The 18,112-nt window shown below is 44.6% G+C and overlaps 1 protein-coding gene across 2 annotated transcripts in view; it reads left to right on the top strand.

The window, feature by feature from the left end:
• Positions 1 to 18,112, top strand: part of ARL15 (ARF like GTPase 15) — a 1,924,177-nt gene that overhangs the window by 631,150 nt on the left and 1,274,915 nt on the right. For both annotated transcript variants that reach the window (XM_069627265.1, XM_069627266.1), the window contains one exon: positions 7,609 to 7,668. In XM_069627265.1, the coding sequence (XP_069483366.1) occupies positions 7,609 to 7,668 (60 nt within the window). The remainder of the gene's footprint in view (positions 1 to 7,608; positions 7,669 to 18,112) is intronic.

The raw sequence follows: 18,112 nt of genomic DNA, 5'->3' as shown, positions 1-18,112 counted from the left end.
AGGTGATCTTCTCACAGGGACCTATGGATCGAAATCTATACCTTACTAGATTCAGTGATCTCTGTGATAAGACTTTGTCTGATCTTTCTACTGATAGGGATACTCTGCTAACCAATCCCAATAGGGTTAAGGAATGTCTATTTAGTCATGACTGGAGCAATACCCTCGAAAAACTCCATATTTCTCCTTCTCTCAGTGACTTACAATTCGATCATAAGAAGAGAGGGTCACTTTCTATTATCCTGACTCAATTCCCAAATCGTTATTACCATGTACTACTCCTCAAACTTAGATGGAATATCCTTCCCAATAGGGAAGTTCTACATAGAAGGAAGGAGTTTAATGATTTGGACCCGACATGTCGTTTCTGCAACACTCCTGGGGTGATTGAGTCTACTCGACATCTCTTCTTAGAATGTGCTGCCCTAAAAGGTCTAAGGGACAAATACTTACCTAGATTTAACACGTTGGGCCAATTGGGGCCAGATAATTTTATCTGGTCACAGTGTGTTTCTATAACTAATATTAAGGATGGGCTTGCTGTGGCGGGTTTTATTAAAGCTCTAGATTTGTACGCCCCTCCTCTCTGATTAATTTGCATGATGAATTTTATCTGATGATATTTTTTCCTTGTATTAATATAAAATTTTAATTTTCTGTGATATTCCTGCTAATATTAGCCTGTAAGTAATTTGAAGATGCTTTCTTAATTTTAAATTACCTTGCTGAATTTTAAACTGCACTGAATCTTTTAAAATGTGTTCTTTTTGTGCTATGACTCTTAATTTCGGAATTGGGATCTCTTTTTTTCTTTTTTCAATTGTACTGTTTTAAATATGTCTGTATTAATGAAATTTAGCTATAATGTATGTCTTTTTTTTGTAAAGGTTTCTTTTGTAAACCATATACAATAAAATAAAAAAATAAATAAAAAAAATAAAAAAATGCTTTATTTTATAAATTAAGATAGTGCTAGTTTGTAATAAATTTATTATAATATGTGTGTCTTTGAACAGCAACACTTGAACCCCCTTCTCCTCAAAACGCTACTGAAGTGTAGTGCCTTGACAGCCACTTTCAAGAGTTAGTCCTACTTTTATGTTAGTTACCATGTCCCAGTTTTTTACTTTTTAAATTTGGTCACCCTATGGTGGCCTGATGGGCATTACAAAGACGTTCCATTATGGATCAGGGTGCACTGTAACCCTGGCTTTCAGTCTTGTGATTAAAGTGCTTGTAGCACCTTAATCATGAGACTGAAGGATTATCTAAAGGCCCTCTGCAGCACCATGCTGTTATTAGTGCGGGGCGTGGATGGAAATAATTGCCACTTTCTAAGCACCCAGGCCCTGCACTAATAACAGCATGGTGCTGCAGAGGCCTTTAGATATTCCTTCAGTCACGTGATTAATGTGCCACAAGCATTTAATCACGAGACTGAAAGCCGGGGTTCCAGTGACACCTGATCCATTTTGGAACATCTTCGTATGCCAGATAACTGCACTTTATTTTTTTTTATTTTTTATTTGTTTATGGTTCAAATACCAAAGTAGAGCCTTTACAAAAAATAAACACATCTTAAAACAATAAAATATTTACAATGACATTCGTGTTTTACAAAATAAGAGAAGGTTATCACCATATGCCTTGAATGTCTTCTAATTGTTGAAGGTAAGCAGCTCTTTTTCTATGTGCTTACACAGACTTACCAATTCATAAATCAACGGCTTATGTATACCTTGCATCATGCGGGCCCATAGAAGTTGCAAACAGTCCTTAAAATCAATATTTACAAATTTCATCAAGCGGTTAGTATGCATTGCTTTGAAATAAGGACATTCGAGAATAAGATGTTTCAATGTTTCAAAGGGCTCATTGCATGACGGAAAGCGACATCCAAATTGTTTAGGTTCATCTTTGTTACTCCAGTTAGCAATTCTTTCTCTAGTGTGATATAAGTTAATTCTATACCATATGTAATCTTTTCTGGTATGGTTACATGGAAAGAAAACAACATGTTCAAGTCTAGGAGTACGTTGTCTGATGAATGCACCATATTCCCTATACAATTTGCAAGACGACAATCTTTCTATTGTCAGCCTCCAGTCTTGTTCAAAAAGCTTCCTTTTGGCATACCCTGGACGCCGATGAACATCTTCAATTGAGATGCATAAAATGTTTAATAGGTTTTCCATTTTAGATTGATATTGAGAAAAGCAAGCCAAATTAGTGGAACCCAACATTTTTTGCAGATCTTCATATAGTGAGTTTTTTTAAGGAAAATTGATTTTTTCATAGCGACATAATTGTCGCCATTGCCAGCGTCCACGTAATGCCACAAGGCCAAGCTTGTGACGAATCACTGCATTTGGAACCGACATTGGTAGGTGCATTGCACTTTTTATCAGTGATCCCTGTATACAATCTAATGTTGCACTCATGTCACACAAACAGATGTCAAGAAAATATAAGATGACGCTTTCAATTTTTAATGTCAAAAAATCAATCATTGGAATTAATGAAAATGTACAGAATTTCGAGTAAATCATTTTCAGTTGGGACAGTAGTGGGCGAGTCTTATTTTTAATTAAGTCTGTCCAAGCATTGATTGAATTTTGAGGTGAGAGATTGTAGCCCAAGTAGATCGCGCTGATCGAGCTAGGGATCTGTGTTTTCATAATCTCCCAACGATATCCCTTGCTGTTCTGTTTGGTGCCAAATTTCAAAATAGCAGTCTTTGAAGGATTAGGGGTCAGGTTATGAGTGACTGCAAATTCCTCAAAAAGTGATAGCTTCATTTGCAGTCCTGCTGGAGTGGGGTCAACAATAATAATATCGTCTGCAAACACAATCCATTTCAGATGCATAGACCCAACTTTAATCGAGAACAAATTACTATGTTCCCATTCTTTATCAAGATCTGAAAGATATAAGTTAAAGTATATTGCCGTAAGATTGCAACCTTGCTTGAGCCCAATGGATGTGCTTATTGCTTCAGTAGTTCTGCCATCAGCAGAGATTTTAATTTTATAGGAGGTGTTTGTGTAGAGTTTAATGAACCAGTAAAGTAGCACTGAAGGAATACCCATAGTCTCATTTTGTTCCACAAGATATTACGTACTACGTTGTCGAATGCTGACGTCATGTCTATCATGGCTATGTAGACAGATTGAGAGTTCTTTCCTCTTGTGCCATCTATCATATAGGCCATAATGGCAGCATTTAACGACGTACTCATTCCCTTCCTAAATCCTATTTGATATTTCGAATACAGGTCCTTTTCCTTTATTACTTTTTCAAGATCATAAAGGAGGAGGATAGCTAACAATTTCGTGTCCGTATCAATCAGGGAAATAGGTCTGTAGTTCTGCGGTAGGGTGGGATTGCCCTTTTTGAAAATAGGAACAATGTTCGCAGTAGTCCATGTGGGCGGAATCAAGCCTGTATTGATAGTCAAATTTGATTTTCAGTATTCCTGCCCAAAACTCAGGATCGGCTTTATAAAGACAGGGGGGGAAGGCCGTCAGGGCCCGCAGATTTAGAATGAGATAATCTTGAGATGGCCCATTCAAGATCTTTCAGCGACCATTCTAATCGGGCGATCCTACTATAACATAACTGTACATCTGGAACAACCTCAAATTTAGTTGGAATATGAAATTTAGCTGATATATATTCTGCAGTTTTAAAGCACACTGCTACCAATCTAGATAATCTAAGACTGTGACATGCCAACATTCTGGGACCAGTTTCAAAAATAGTAAGTAGCATATAATGACAAAAGAGTAGATGTCATATCAATTTTACCCAATGAAATGACAAAAATAATCTGGGGGTTAACAGCCGCTGATTATCACTAAACAGCCAGGCAGCAGGAAGTTGAAACAATAATACCCACTGAAAAGTTATAAATCCTATACAAAGCCCATGTCAGCAAGTGCTGCTGTGGAGGAACCCGTTTGAAAAGGCAACAAGGTGATAACACTTCTGTATACCCCAAGGGAAGTGACGGCCGGAAGGGCTCCCGCAAATGCAGCTAAGGCATTAAGCCCCAGAACAAAAGTATATATAAATTGCTGTGTTATTGTATAACACTGCAAACTGGCAACATGGGGAAGTTGCTGTGGACATCCCTGAGGCTCATGGCCCTGATCAAATGAAAAGGGTGAAAGGCCCGGATGCTGTCCCTGATTGCAGGGCTTGTTGTTACAAGTGGCTGGCAGTAATATTCCTCCTACCCGTTCCAGTGGGACAAATATTTCCAGCCACTTAAGCGCATTGCTGTGGGTAATCAGTTGCTCTTTGTCTGTTTTGTAGACATTGCAATGTGTCTGTAGAGGACAATAACAGGTAAGAGTGAACCTTCACACTGACTTTGACAACCAACGAAGAGTCACCAGAGAGGTAAGAAAAGCGTAGCCCATCTTTTTATACTAAAAAAACATCTTTTGTGTTGGTGCCATAGGCAGCGCCTTACAAGAATGGAACAATATTTAAAAGGCCTTTTACAAGCAGGTTGTGCTATGGGGCTATCACTTGTAGTCTTATATTCAGGGTGGTGCAAATACTCCCCCCCCAAAGGTGGTTGCTTCGAGTGATTTGTCTTCTTTACAAATAAACAACCATTTTATGGTTCTTGAAACACAAAACAAATGTGTACTAATTCGAGCTTGGAAGGTATGTGGTAAGTTGCTGACAAATTCTGGCCTCACTGCTTAACCAAACTGTGTGATCCTGGGCAAATCATTTGATCCAACCCAGCCACACCAGTGTGGTGGCAAGAACAGAAATATGCATTATTTATCCTTAGGCAGTGTTGGTGGCCTGATGGGCATTACATTGCACAATTTGCTGCTAACTTGCCACTCAGTACTTCAAACAATGCCGTGGAGTCACAAAATGCGGTGCCTGTACTCCATAGGTTTAGAGAAGAGATTTCTGACCTCTTGGGCACCCTGATGATTTTTCTGTAGGCTTTTCTATCTGGGACAGCATTTATTTTGATCTTTTAAATCATCTCAGTTTTTGCTGTCTTGCAATAAGCCAGACCACAAATGGATGATTACATGTTAACTTGCTGGGCCTATTTGTCTGGCAGATGAAACTATATGGCCCTAGTAACTGGTAGGTGCTGCATCAGGGCCTCAATGACCTGGGCAGACCAAGAGACTGGCATCTAGCCATTTGGTTCTGCTGAATAAGATAACTAACGTCCCCAATTTGTCATAAACTCATTGTAGCTGCTGTCTTCATCTTGGGCAATTGCTTGTGACTGTTTTATGCCAAACACTAGTTAAATGAAACTTGATAATAAAATAAAAAGGACGCACGCACAATTGCATTTTTATTGATGTCTTGTGAGATGGACACTGCACTATGCACCACTGACTGCTGCATGACCCAGCTGCACAGAGCCTTGAACTGAAAAATGTTTTCAGAGCTTTTCTTATCAGATCTAATTATGTAGTCCATTCATGCAGTTAACCTTTACATTTTACACTCATTGCACGAATGTATTACTTCAGAGGTACATAGAAATGCTGTATTCTTGCTAGTTGTTTGTCTTGGGGTAAAACTAACTTCTGGTGACATTTAAAATAGGAGTACAAAATTGGTAATCAAATAGGTTTATTTGCTAATCAAAAATATTTTAATTAGTAAATTCTGCTAATCAATTTTTGAAAACGTAATTCATGCCTTGCTGTCCAGGCGCTGCTGAATGGGCAATAGCATTTTTGTAACGGCCCTCTTGATGCTGGTCTCCACAGAAGATCCCAGTACCTTCTTGAAGCTGTGTGCCATAGCTACTTCATCAATGTTGTAGCTATACTCCTCATACACGGACCACTCTTGGTCTGCCTGAGGGGAGTACTGAGCTGGCATAATGATTAACGTAAAAGTTCAAATGCACCTTTCTGTGACACTTTTTATTTTCTCAGTGGGCAAACGGACCACCTTCTCTCAAGCCCACTGTAATCAACTGAAGAGGGTATGTGTGCAAACACTGTTCTCCTTTCCCCTCTGACTTTTCTTTCTTCTTTCCCCCCATTTTTTTATTATTATGCAAAATATGCAAAAATATGCCCAAAAGAACTCGAAATCCTGTGGCAATAACTTCTGAAGCTTGCAAATCCATTAGGAAACTGAATGGAAATACGTGCCGCGAGTGCCAGCAGTAGAGAAAAGGACCGGGATCTCTGGAGCTCCCACTAGTGGCCGCGTGTGTCACCACAGCTACGGAAAGCTCTGCGTAGCCTCCCGAGCCGGGCCGAGGAGGCGAGCATTAAGGTCTGCGATGGTGGATGATAATAAATAAACAAATGAGCTGCGCAAAGAAGCGTGAGGGCTCAGAGTCTTCCCCCAACGTTCTCTGACGCCAGTAGGAAGCAGCTGGTGTCGGAGACGGTGTACCACAGAGGGAGAAAAGGCATGCGACAGGCGATCCGCGTACTTAAGGCAAAAGTAAAGATTTATATAATGACGCAATTCGCTAGCAAAACGTTGCAAATCTCCTAAAACAGATGCTAGAATACATCAAGCCCACATGTATCATTAACAAAAAATAGACTTCAATTCTAATATCATATATATTAAATTATATTATATTAAATATATTAGCCAATGATCACAGTAAGACAATTTCGAACATGTAATGTACTTATCGCTTGCTGTGAGCTGCAAAGAAAGAGGAAGTTAAATCATGTTCAGCACTATTTGGAAGGGCAGCTGTATGCCTATTGGTGAACTGGTGTCACATGTTGGTGACCTATTATGAACCCTGGTCAAGTCTCCTGGGAAATTGAGTTTTTTGTTCCTTCAGTGACAGTTATGGACTAAAGCTTTTGTTTTGTTGATATTTTATTAATATTTTAGTGCACCTTTTATTATGCATACTCTTTGCTCGCAGTCAGGTGCATAAAATACTTGCTGCTGAGCTTCTTTTCATATGTTTAATAAAAGAAAGAGAAGCATAATGTGAGCCTCCGATCTTGACCTAGAATTCCTATTCACCAGTCAGCCACACAGCACCATTTACCAGGAACATAAAAGGTGGCCACATTTGGGTTCAAAAAGGCCTTGGGTGGTTGACCACTATTTAATCTATGCCTTGAATGCAGCGTGACCGTACTGCTACCCTCTGAGAATTTAAGCCCATTACAATTGAATGTTTCTGTTTACCTGGATTTCCCGCTGCTGCCTCTCCTCCCATCCATCTGTGCAGGTACAGTGCCCATCAGAACGCTGACACCTGCCACTCGCTACCCAGTTATATGCTCTTACAACCCTGTCATTAAAACTGATTTTTCAGTCTTTATATCTAAGTAACTAATATCTGCCTGTGCGTGTGCTTCAAAATTGAAAACAAAATGCAATTAAAATGAACTCCATGATAGGACATGCTGGATCAACAGACGAAGATTCATTGGTGAAGTTGCATAGATGTTACTGATTTTTTTTTAAAGGAATGTCTGATTTCTTAGACTCATCAAAATATATTTAACATCACTTTATATTTGAAGGTAATACCGACGGATGTTTTGAATTACAAAAGTATTTAATTCCATTACGTTTATTTCTAACAGTGTACTTCTTTATTTGTAATTCTAGGTTTTAGCATTAAAGCCGTTCCATTCCAAAATGCCATCTTGAATGTGAAAGAACTTGGAGGTAAAATACTTACTTTGACTTGATTTGTTTTATTTACTTGGTTGTTTGGAAATATCTAGCACAATATTGTTAGTAAGGGTCTCCCTATACATTAAAATTATATCTGTCGATTGACTTGAGGCGGTATTTGTATGTTCACATGTACGGATCGCACTGAGCACACATGAAATCATATGAAACCTAAACTGTGAACAAGTTTCGCACTTCGCCTGGCCTTCTGCTTGATTATCAACTTTAAACAGTGTAACCAATCTTCCATGAAAGTATGGCATCCAGTCTAAGGAAAGGGGCAGAATGCTAACATTGGGACTGTACTTCCCTTTAGTCGAAGATCAAATACCCCACATATCTGTATGCTAAATAGTGTTAGAAAGAGAAATCTAATAATTGTGCAGCCATAATGAAGCAACTTGGCAGAATGTTCTTAATAATGTCATGATATGGCGACATGCGTAATATGCTTATGCCACTAAGAAGCGGTCACAGAGGGTCGCATGAGTTAAGAAAGCAAATTAGCATTAGCGCACACTTCCAGGAGTCAAGAGCGGTCAGTTTGTGTGCAAGTTAATGTTCCGGCAAGAGGCATGGTCTTCAGTGTGGGCTCCAAGGTCACACTGTTGTTGTAGTTCCGGGGCTTCTGCAATGCACCTCGTTGTAACATAAGGGCAAAGTGTGGAGTGCACTTGGACAAACATTTGCCTTCATGGTGGGCAGCTGCAAATTGCTCCGGTCAGGACCCAAAGGCCTAAAGATGTCATCAATGTGCTTTTTATTTATTAAAGTAAGATGTTTTTATATATTGGTTTGCAATTTCCCAACAAGTGAGAAATTAGGCAGAGTACTCTGAAGATGTTGGTTCTAGGCAAGGAGCCAATTGAAGAATGTCATGCATGATGAGATAAGATATGAAGACATTGGACATGTTTTGCTGTGTTTTCTACCATTCTGCCCAAACCTTTTTCTGTCTCATTCCATCTTATCACTTTTTTACTTACTTTCCCAGTTTTAATCTTATTTGTCTGTTATTTTCTTTATGCTAGACCAGTTCTCATTGTTGACCTTCCAATTTTTGACCCCTGGGTTTTCAGTCTTTCCAGAAGGTTCATCCTACATGTTCTAGAAACTACCTAGACATCTTTGGCTCATACACAGCCCCTTAATAAATTCTTCTTATCTGGACCTACGGCTCCTCGAAGGGTTTTTCCGTTTTTCACACTTGCTTATTCTTACACTTGTTTATCCAAAAAGAGAGAGTGTAGCCTCAGGGAATGTTTGCCCATATCGTCGGTCCACCACCAAGAAGGAAGCAACCGAGTTGTCATCCTCTCCAGCCTTTTGACATATTCCCTCATACCTCTTTTCCTGCCTTGTGTTCATGTATAAATTGCAAATGTCCCTTGGACACACAGGCACAAATGGACCACCTCCATTTGATCAGACGGAGCAATAGTTAGAGAAGCAGAGAAGAAACCCCTGAATGGACAAAACATTTTTATAAATGATCCATACATTGCAAGATCGATCTGCAGGAGAAAAGCACTGGTTATGCTTTTTAAATGTGTTACTTGTTCTGTTGGTCTAAGCTAGTGTATGTTTGGTTTCAAATCAAATAAATGATAAAGAATACTACTGTAAAATTACACCCATAAATGAAGCCCTTTTCTATCATTTTATTTATCAGCTAGTACATTCCCCTGCTTTTAACAAGAGGCGTTCTACCGTGCATTGTGCCAGACAACTTGACAAACTCACTACCCCTTCTGTGGTGTTCTCACTATCTTCCAAAACAGAGATGCAGTCTTGCCACAGTAGCAGTTGCACCAACACCTTGGTTGGGTGAAGACGGAAGGGTACTTACTGGCTTTAGGGTCAAGTAGCGGCCCTATCTGTGTTTTCTGTGGTTACTGTCATTTTTATTTCTGATGTTTAAAAAAATATCTTCTCATGTTTTAAGTTTAGAGTTATCTATGTTCTACTTGGTGCGCAACATGTTTTGCTTAGGGAACTCTTAGTTTGTCACTGCTTGGCTTACCTTGCAAGAAAATCTTGTTCTTTATTTACATAATTAGAGAGATAGATAAGCGGTCTAAAGTTCCAGATAATTGCTGATCACAGGGGAGGTTGTTGATGTTCAAAGATATCTCATACTGAAGCCTGTAGCATTAGTGATATAGGACAAAGGCTGCAATTATGGTTGGAGAAAATCTTTTCAGAAAAGTGAAATCTATACTGCCGTGGCAGAATAGTTAAGGTTACATTGCACTTTACATATGAAGATGCTTTCCTCCGTAACATATGTTCACGTCCATAAAGGTTCACCAAATGTGTCATGCAGCTGATTCGGCCGAATCCACATGCTTCTGACAAACTTGGCAGCGTTCCATCCGTGTTTTCATGCCTAAAATGTTAACTAAAAAAAAAAGAAATGTGTCTAAGGCTTTGTGTAGAGTCTGAAAAATGTAGCCAACAGTATCTCACAATTGTCTGCATCAATATTTTTGGCACACAGGTTGGCCATAGGCTGAAGTAGTGCATACCGCAGAAATCTCAATGTTTAATTTTTAAGGCCAAAACATCATCAGTATTATCAGATATGTGCTATGGGGCCATGGCACCAAAAGACATAAAATGTATGCCACCCAATACACAGAAATATCCATAACCAGCTTTGAGGAGCCAGGAATGAGACACGCACACACAGAGCTTATATTGTTGTCATACACTTTTATTAAATTATCAAAGGGTTGGAAAAATTCCTCACTATCCCTAATTTAGGAGGTATTTCCCCTGCCTCAACCAAAACTAATGGGTCTGTCCTTTGCCAAGATATCGAAAGCAAAATATATGTGCTGTGTCCAAAATCCTATTGTGGCACTCACACTCTAAAACTTACTCTAAATTGGGACGGATATTGTCTCTGGTTCTCAAAGTGCACACATGTTCAGATTAATACAGAAGGGTAAATCCAACCAAAAAGTCACACGTGGACAATATTCGCAGCTCAAGGGAATGGCTCCCTTCCCCATATTCCTTTTAACAAAACAAAAGTTTCCAACAAAGAAGAATCCAATTGTAAACCCAAGAGGATAGCTCTCCTCTTGGTGGGTTCACAGTGCTCAGGGAAATGGATCCTTTTCCCAGGTTTCTCTTTACATTCAAGATAGTTCAAAATCCTTATGGCATGTGTCTTCTGTGGCATTCTCTTTTCACTGTTACAATTTGAGTGCTGGCTTCAGACTCTCAGATCATTTGGTATATACTCTTGCCATGCTCTTTTCCACCTTTACAACCATTCATAATCTCACGATCATGGATCTTCCTTGAGATTCTTTTCTTGCTGTGGTTTATTACACACACTTGACTTTGCCTGGTATACTCTACTGCCAGGACTTCTATTCAGGGTTTCAAACACTTGCCTTGCAGTTTCTTTACAAACACTTGGCTTAACCTGGTATACTCTCCTGCCAGGTCTTAGATGCCGTCTATTTCACTTGCTTACGCACACTTGGTTCTCCAGCATGGGGTCTGGCATGGATTCACATGCTCATGAATATTCCCCGTCGTCAGGCTGGGAATCCTCGGTAAAGAAAAAATCAGTATCAGTTTCGTTTCTGATCTGTCTTTCTTAGTAGTAACCAATCACTTATCTCTGGGTCATACTGCCCCCAGACAATGACTGCCCCCTTTCTAAGCCCCTCCCCCGGCAGCCATCCTCAGATTTTTACTGCATGTTCAAGTGTAGGGAGTCCTCGTGCTTTAGCTCTCGAGCTTTTACTGCGTTTTCGCGCTTTTTCAGGAGATTTTCTAATTTTTTCGGTTTAATCGAGCCTCAAGCTCCGACCGTTTCCACTTCCGATAACAGGGACCCATTTAGGAATTCTTCTACGCCCCTCAAGGGTCACATTTTCGTTGAGTTACGTTTCTTGGAGGTTCCAGAAGATCTGAGGCCTACCTCAACGGAATTGGCCCAGGACAAGGGAAGCTCGACTCCCGGATCCAAGCTGTTCAGGAGCTGCCCGGGATGCGGATTGCAAAATGTTTTCAAGGAAGACGAGCATTCGAGATGTCTCTACTGCCTCCATGAGGACAAGACGCACGTGGAAAAGGACTGTGCGTTTGCAAGAACCTGTCGGAACGGACCAAGCAAGATCGTTGTTCCCGCCTCGCTGCCTGGCTGGAGAAGGGCACAGCAGGTGAGAAGACCAAGAAAAGGTCTGAGCGGTCTTCTACGTCCTGTGAGGGCGCCCCGGCGACGGGGGCCCAACAGACGGCCAAGCACCGCAAGTCCGCGGGCACCGAAAGCGCCGAAAGGTCGGGCTCTTCGGCTGCCAAGCAGGGCGCGACTTCCCCGGCACGATCAACTGTGAGTCAGCGCTCTGGTTCAGGGAAGAGGAAGTCTGAGAACCCGGTAAGCTTCTGGAAAGGCCCAGGACGCACCTAAGGTGGTGAGGGCCTTGATCCACCCGGCAAAGGCCTCTATCGAGCTTGTCGCAGCGGCCCTGGCGAAGCCGGCAGAGGCTACGCCAGTGGAGGCGGCCTCGGGGCCCAGAGTTCACCTGCCACCGCTGAGGAAATCCTCTTTCCAACCCATCGTTAAGACCCCCGTGAAGACCCTGGTGTAAAAAGAGGGGGGGGGGGCGGTGGCCATTACGGACTCGGATTCAGCCTCCGAGGAGGATCCGGTGGAAACCGTGAAAGGCCTCAACAAGAGGTTCGAGAAGGTTCGATCCCAGGGGAATGATCCTGCTGATGTGATCGAAGATAGCGACGATGGCGACGACGAAGGCCCTGTGGAGCAGCCATCCTGCCCATCGCAGCCATTGCTCGAGCCCCAGGATAGCTCGGCGGCCATTTTGTTGGCAATCCAATCCTTATGTACTGATAAGGACGAGGTTACCACGGACCACGACGGAGGATCCAGAGCCTGGACCGTCGGGAAGCCCTCCGAACAAGCGGAGGAGAGTCCACCCCGCACCGCCCTACGTGCCCACAAGGCCTGTGGACCCCTCATCCCCCTCGCCGGACCCTCGGGATGATACGGCAACGGATACAGCGACGGGGACGGATGACGACGGGGGCGATAATACAACAGACATTCCTTCATCACCCCCCCCACCCCCCGGGCCTCTCCGCCCGACGAAATTGGCTCTTTCCATGCCATGATAGCCAGGGCATCCAAGCTCTTCCAGCTCTGCCCTGAGGAACAGAAAAAGGAAGGGTTTCTTTACCAACGACGGCAGGCCAAGAGAAAGACGGTCCTCGCGGTACCGTTGCTCGACGACATCTGGGATGAAGGGCTGGCTATTCTGAAGAACACTTCCACGACACCCGCCAAAAGGGACAGGTATGAGAAGAAGTACTGGGTCCCCCACGCCGCCCCCTTGTGCCTCAGGGCCCAGCCTATGCCGGATTCGGTCGTTTCAGCAGCGGCCAAGAAGAAAGCGGCGGGTGCGGCGGCTTCAACTTCCACTTCCCCACCGGACAGCGAGGGCAAGAAGTTGGACTCCATGGGACGACGAGTCATCTCGTCGGCGGCGACAAGGATTAAGGCGGCCAATGCCTTGGCGATTGTGGCCCGTTACGACAGGGAGCTCTGGTTCAAGATAGCTCCACTGCTAGACTTCCTACCGGATGACAAGAGGGCGGAGGCCCTACAGATTCTGCAGGAAGGTGAGGTGGCGTCGGATCACGCCATAATGGTGGCAACGGACATTGCCGATACCGGATTTCGCCAGCTGGGCATCAGGGTTTGCCTTCGAAGACGAGGATGGCTCAGGCCTACGGACTTTCGCCAGGACATCCAGACCAGAGTGTTGGATATGCCGTTCGACAGCAACAACCTGTTTGGGAAGACGGTGGATGAGTCCCTCCAGGCCATCAAGACCGACACAGAGACGGCCCGAGCCCTAGGAGTCCTTCAGCGACAGCGGCCCTTTCGGAGCTCCAGAGGCAGTCGGGGAGCCTCCAAGGGATCCAGTGGTGGCTCTTCTACGTACCGCCAGGCAGCCCGTTCCTCGTCCCAGGAGGCCTACAGAGGTCGCGGCCAGCAAGGAGGGTCTCGCCGCTGTCGTCAAGGAGGCCGAAGCGGCAAGGCCTCTTCCAAGCAGGACTGAACCGGCCGTAGCGTCAGGGCCCCACCGAAGCACCCAGGTGGGAGGCCGGCTGACGAAGTTCGTCAGCGTGTGGGAGTCCATCTCCACCGACCGTTCGGCGCTGGACACCCTGGCCCGCGGACACTCGCTAGAATTTCAAAAGAAGTGTCCTTGCATTCCTCCCGTGGCGAGGAATAAAAAACACCATCGCCGACTCACTCAGCAGGGAGCTGCGCTTGTGCCACAAGTGGGAACTACGCCAGGACCAGGTGGATCGGCTCTTTCAACGATGGGGCAAACCCCAGATCGACCTGTTCGCAAGGCGACGAACTCCAAGTGCCAGAGGTTCGCCAGCAGGTTCGCACAGCCGAGGAACATGGCCGATTCTTTCTCGTTCCCTTGGGACGGCCTGTTCCTGTACGCGTTCCCTCCGTTGCCGTTGCTGCTCCGTCTCATCAACCAGCTCAAGAGGTCCAGGTGCAGGATGATCCTCGTCGCACCGGCGTGGCTGAGACAGATCTGGTTCCCGGACCTTCTGGACTTGTCAGCGTCCCCACCTATCAAGCTGACGACTGACATGGATCTTCTCTCCAGAGAAGGAGGCGCCATTCTCCATCACGACCAGGAGTCGCTGAACTTGCAGGCTTGGCTCCTGCAGCACTAGAGTTTGGAGGATACGAAATCCCGGCTGACTGCAGAGAGGTTCTTGCAAAAGCCAGGGCGTCCTCAACTCTCAAATGCTATGGACATAAGTGGAAGAGGTTTTCTGTCTGGTGCCGTGCACGGAAGATTAACCCTCTGCGGATTACGGCCCCTCAAGTATTGCCGTACCTATTGTCGCTGGCCAAAGCTGGACTGGCTCACGCCTCCATCAAGATACATCTGGCTGCCATCTCCCGATACACCAGAACTACAGGACGGGCGTCCCTGTGGTCTCATCCTCTGGTGAAGGAATTTATGAAGAGACTTTTCCGATCGTTCCCGCCAGTGAAGGCCCCTGCCCCGGCATGGGAGCTCAACGTGGTGCTGACCAGGCTCATGGGGGCCCCATTCGAGCCTATGCATTCGGCGCCATTGAAGTTCCTGTCGTGGAAGACAGCATTTCTCGTGGCCATCACCTCCGCACGACGAGTGGGAGAGATCCAGGCCCTATCTTGCATGCCCCTGTACTTTACTTTTCACGACACGAGGGTGGTGCTGAGGACGCACCCCTCCTTTATGCCCAAGGTGCGGTCGGACTTCCAACTCAACGATCCCTTGGTGTTGCCAGTTTTCTTCCCGTCGCCTTTGTCGCAGGCCGAGAGGACTCTGCAGTCGCTGGATGTAGCTAGAGCGCTGAAGTTCTACGTGGACCGCACAAAGAGTTTTCGGAAGACATCACATCTGTTTGTGAACTTTGGACCTGTGAATCAAGGGAAGGCTCTCTCGAAGGCTTCCATTTCCAGATGGCTCTCCGGCTGCAACATGCACTGTCACCGGTTGACAAACCGACCGCTGCCCGGCCGTCCGAGAGCCCATTCGGCCAGAGCGATCGCTGCTACCACGGCGTTCCTGTTTGGTGTGCCCCTGCTGGACATCTGCAGGGCTTCTACGTGGAGGTCGACGCACACCTTCACAAGATTCTACTGCGTCGATCGGGACTCCAGGGAGGAGTCCAGGGTCGGCCAAGCAGTGCTGCGCAACCTGTTCGCTTAAGGTGAGCCTGGTGAGGAGGTAAGAGTTGCTTAATGTTGAGTTGTTGTATTGCTTAATGTTGAGCCTGTTGCCACCTCCCGTGGTTGTGCATGTGTATACTGCTATGTATTCTTATATTCATGAGCATGTGAATCCATGCCAAACCCCATGCTGGAGAAGGAACAAGTTACTTACCTGTAACTGTTGTTCTCCAGCATGGGTCTGGCATGGATTCACACGCAAACCCTCCCTCCTTCCCCTCTGCGGCTCTTCACTTGGTCATACTGCCACTTTACGTGCTACCAAATCTGAGGATGGCTTCCGGGGGAGGGGCTTAGGGAGAGGGCAGTCATTGGCTGGGGGCAGTATGACCCAGAGATCAGTGATTGCTTACTACTAAGAAAGACAAATCAGAAATGAAACTGATACTGATTTTTTCTTTACCGAGGATTCCCAGCCTGACGACGGGGAATATTCATGAGCATGTGAATCCATGCCAGACCCATGTTGGAGAACAACAGTTACAGGTAAGTAACTTGTTCCTTCTGCCTGGTATAATCTCTTGCCAGGAATTTTATGGTGTATTTCTTTGCAAGCAGTTTCTTTCTCTTTTATCCACAACATATTTTCCCAATGTTGACATATCGACCCTTATTTAGCAAAGTCTGTTTCAATGTTTGCTCCTTCTTTCATACGCTGGCTCTCTGCCCCTTCCTCAAGACCATTTACTTTGTAGTTTATTTTGGACTATGGACTCAGCTTTCCGTACGTGGCATGACTCACATATATGTTAATCTCTTCACAGGCTTCCCTTTTCCTCTCTCGCGTTCTTTTCATGAAATGGCACACACTTTCAGTCAATCCGGTAACTCGTACATCTTCCCTGGGCTTACCGGGTGCTTCAAGTGTCGCTTGTGTTTCCCTGCTTCTATTCCTCTCAATCCGCTAGCTCAATGTGCATCCCGTTAGCCACTGTGTCTTTGCTGCATCCTTCTCTTCTGTGCATGGTTCCGGCTGCCTCATACCCTCAGGCGGCGGGCTTCCTGCACGTTGGTTCCTCTTCACGGCGTCTGCATTCGCTTTCACGCTGCTTCCTACGGTGTGCTTTCCCTCAGCCTTTTGCCCAGTTCCATCACAGGCCGCGGTACAACGCAGCCTCTGCAGTGCTCTCTCCTTAGTGTCAGCTGTTGCAGATTTAAACTTCACGGCACTATTGACTAACTTTCAAAGATTAGGCCACTGTGTTGGTTTACTGGTTTTAATCATCTTCATTGCTTCGTCTGCCTTTCTCGTCTCAGTTGTCATGTTTTTCCTTGTATGATATTGAGGAAACTGGTGTTGGACATTATTGGGAGTATTCATCACTGCTCCCTGCCTCGCCCCCGTCTCATTTGTTAATCTACTCCCTCAGGTGATATTGGGGATTACTTGAAGTAGACCTGGCAAATGGTTGAGGGAGGGTGTTGCAATATGCCATCAGGGTATGAGGAATGGAGGCCACATCCCTAAACGGGAATGGGGGAAATTTGACTTCCTCTAACAATGTTGCGTCAGCCCCCTGAGCGTTGCCTCCCGCATGTGGTCCTCCCTCATATAGCCACACCCAGGTTCAGGATTAGGTAGCAGCTACCATCTCCTGGTCACATGGGGAGAAGCTACCCCCTGGAAAGGAGTGATGACCTCAACAGATTCATCACACAGCCCATCCACCATAGTGTGCATGTGCATGTGAGAGCTATTTGAAATGAAGTTTATACCGACCAACAACCACAGCCAGTATGCCCAATGTGGCACAAGTGCACAGTAAAGTAGGAAAAAAAGCAATTTGGGGCATATAATCTGCTCCTCACAGAAGACCCATGGAAGAAACTATACACTGTACAATAACACACCTCCACACACACACTCTTTCTTTTAGGGGTGGAACCCATGCCACGGAGCAGCAAAGGATTTCAAATATCACTAGTAGTGTGAGGTTTTAAGCAGGCACCTCTTCGAATGGGCAACCATCTCCAAGGCTGCTCCCGGAAGCGCCATTCGTGCATAGTTCTAGTTGAGACCTCTGTCCCAGAGACTTCCTCAGTTGTCCATAATCAATCCCAACCTGTTTTTTTAGATGACGAGGCCCGTGTGTAGTCCGAAGTAAACTAAAAAATATAGCTCAGTGTTATCCTGCCCAATCAGTTTTCACATTATCGTATGAACCTTTTTAATAATAACACTGCATAAGGGTAGTATTTTGAAATAGCAGAATGTAAAGTTAACACATTTCTACGTGTAAGAACTCTATTTACGGAAACTAATCTATGTAGCACCTGTATTCCCACTAGGCTCACTGTTGACCGCTCAAAATGACTGTTTACACCGCAACCCTTATTTCCTCACCCCTTAGTGTTAGCTCACTCCATGCGCTGTACAGCATTTTTTTCCCTCTAACTCTGTGCTCGATTAAACACATTGCGCACTTAGATTTAAAATGTGGCCCGCTGTACGAATTCCACGTTTCTCCAAATGAAGAATGCCAATGCCTGAATAATTGAAGTGTCATACACAATCAAATAATATATTCGAGGAGTAGATTAATGATAAAAATTATATTCTACCCGTTTGATATATGCACTTATGCAAGCACATGCAATTTTGCTTAACCATTTTAACATGTCCGCATTTTTCTTATG

This window comes from Ambystoma mexicanum, chromosome 6p (assembly GCF_040938575.1).
Source record: "Ambystoma mexicanum isolate Mex_15411 chromosome 6p, UKY_AmexF1_1, whole genome shotgun sequence".
Taxonomy (NCBI): Eukaryota; Metazoa; Chordata; class Amphibia; order Caudata; family Ambystomatidae; genus Ambystoma; species Ambystoma mexicanum.
This window is presented reverse-complemented; position numbering and strand designations above follow the sequence as displayed.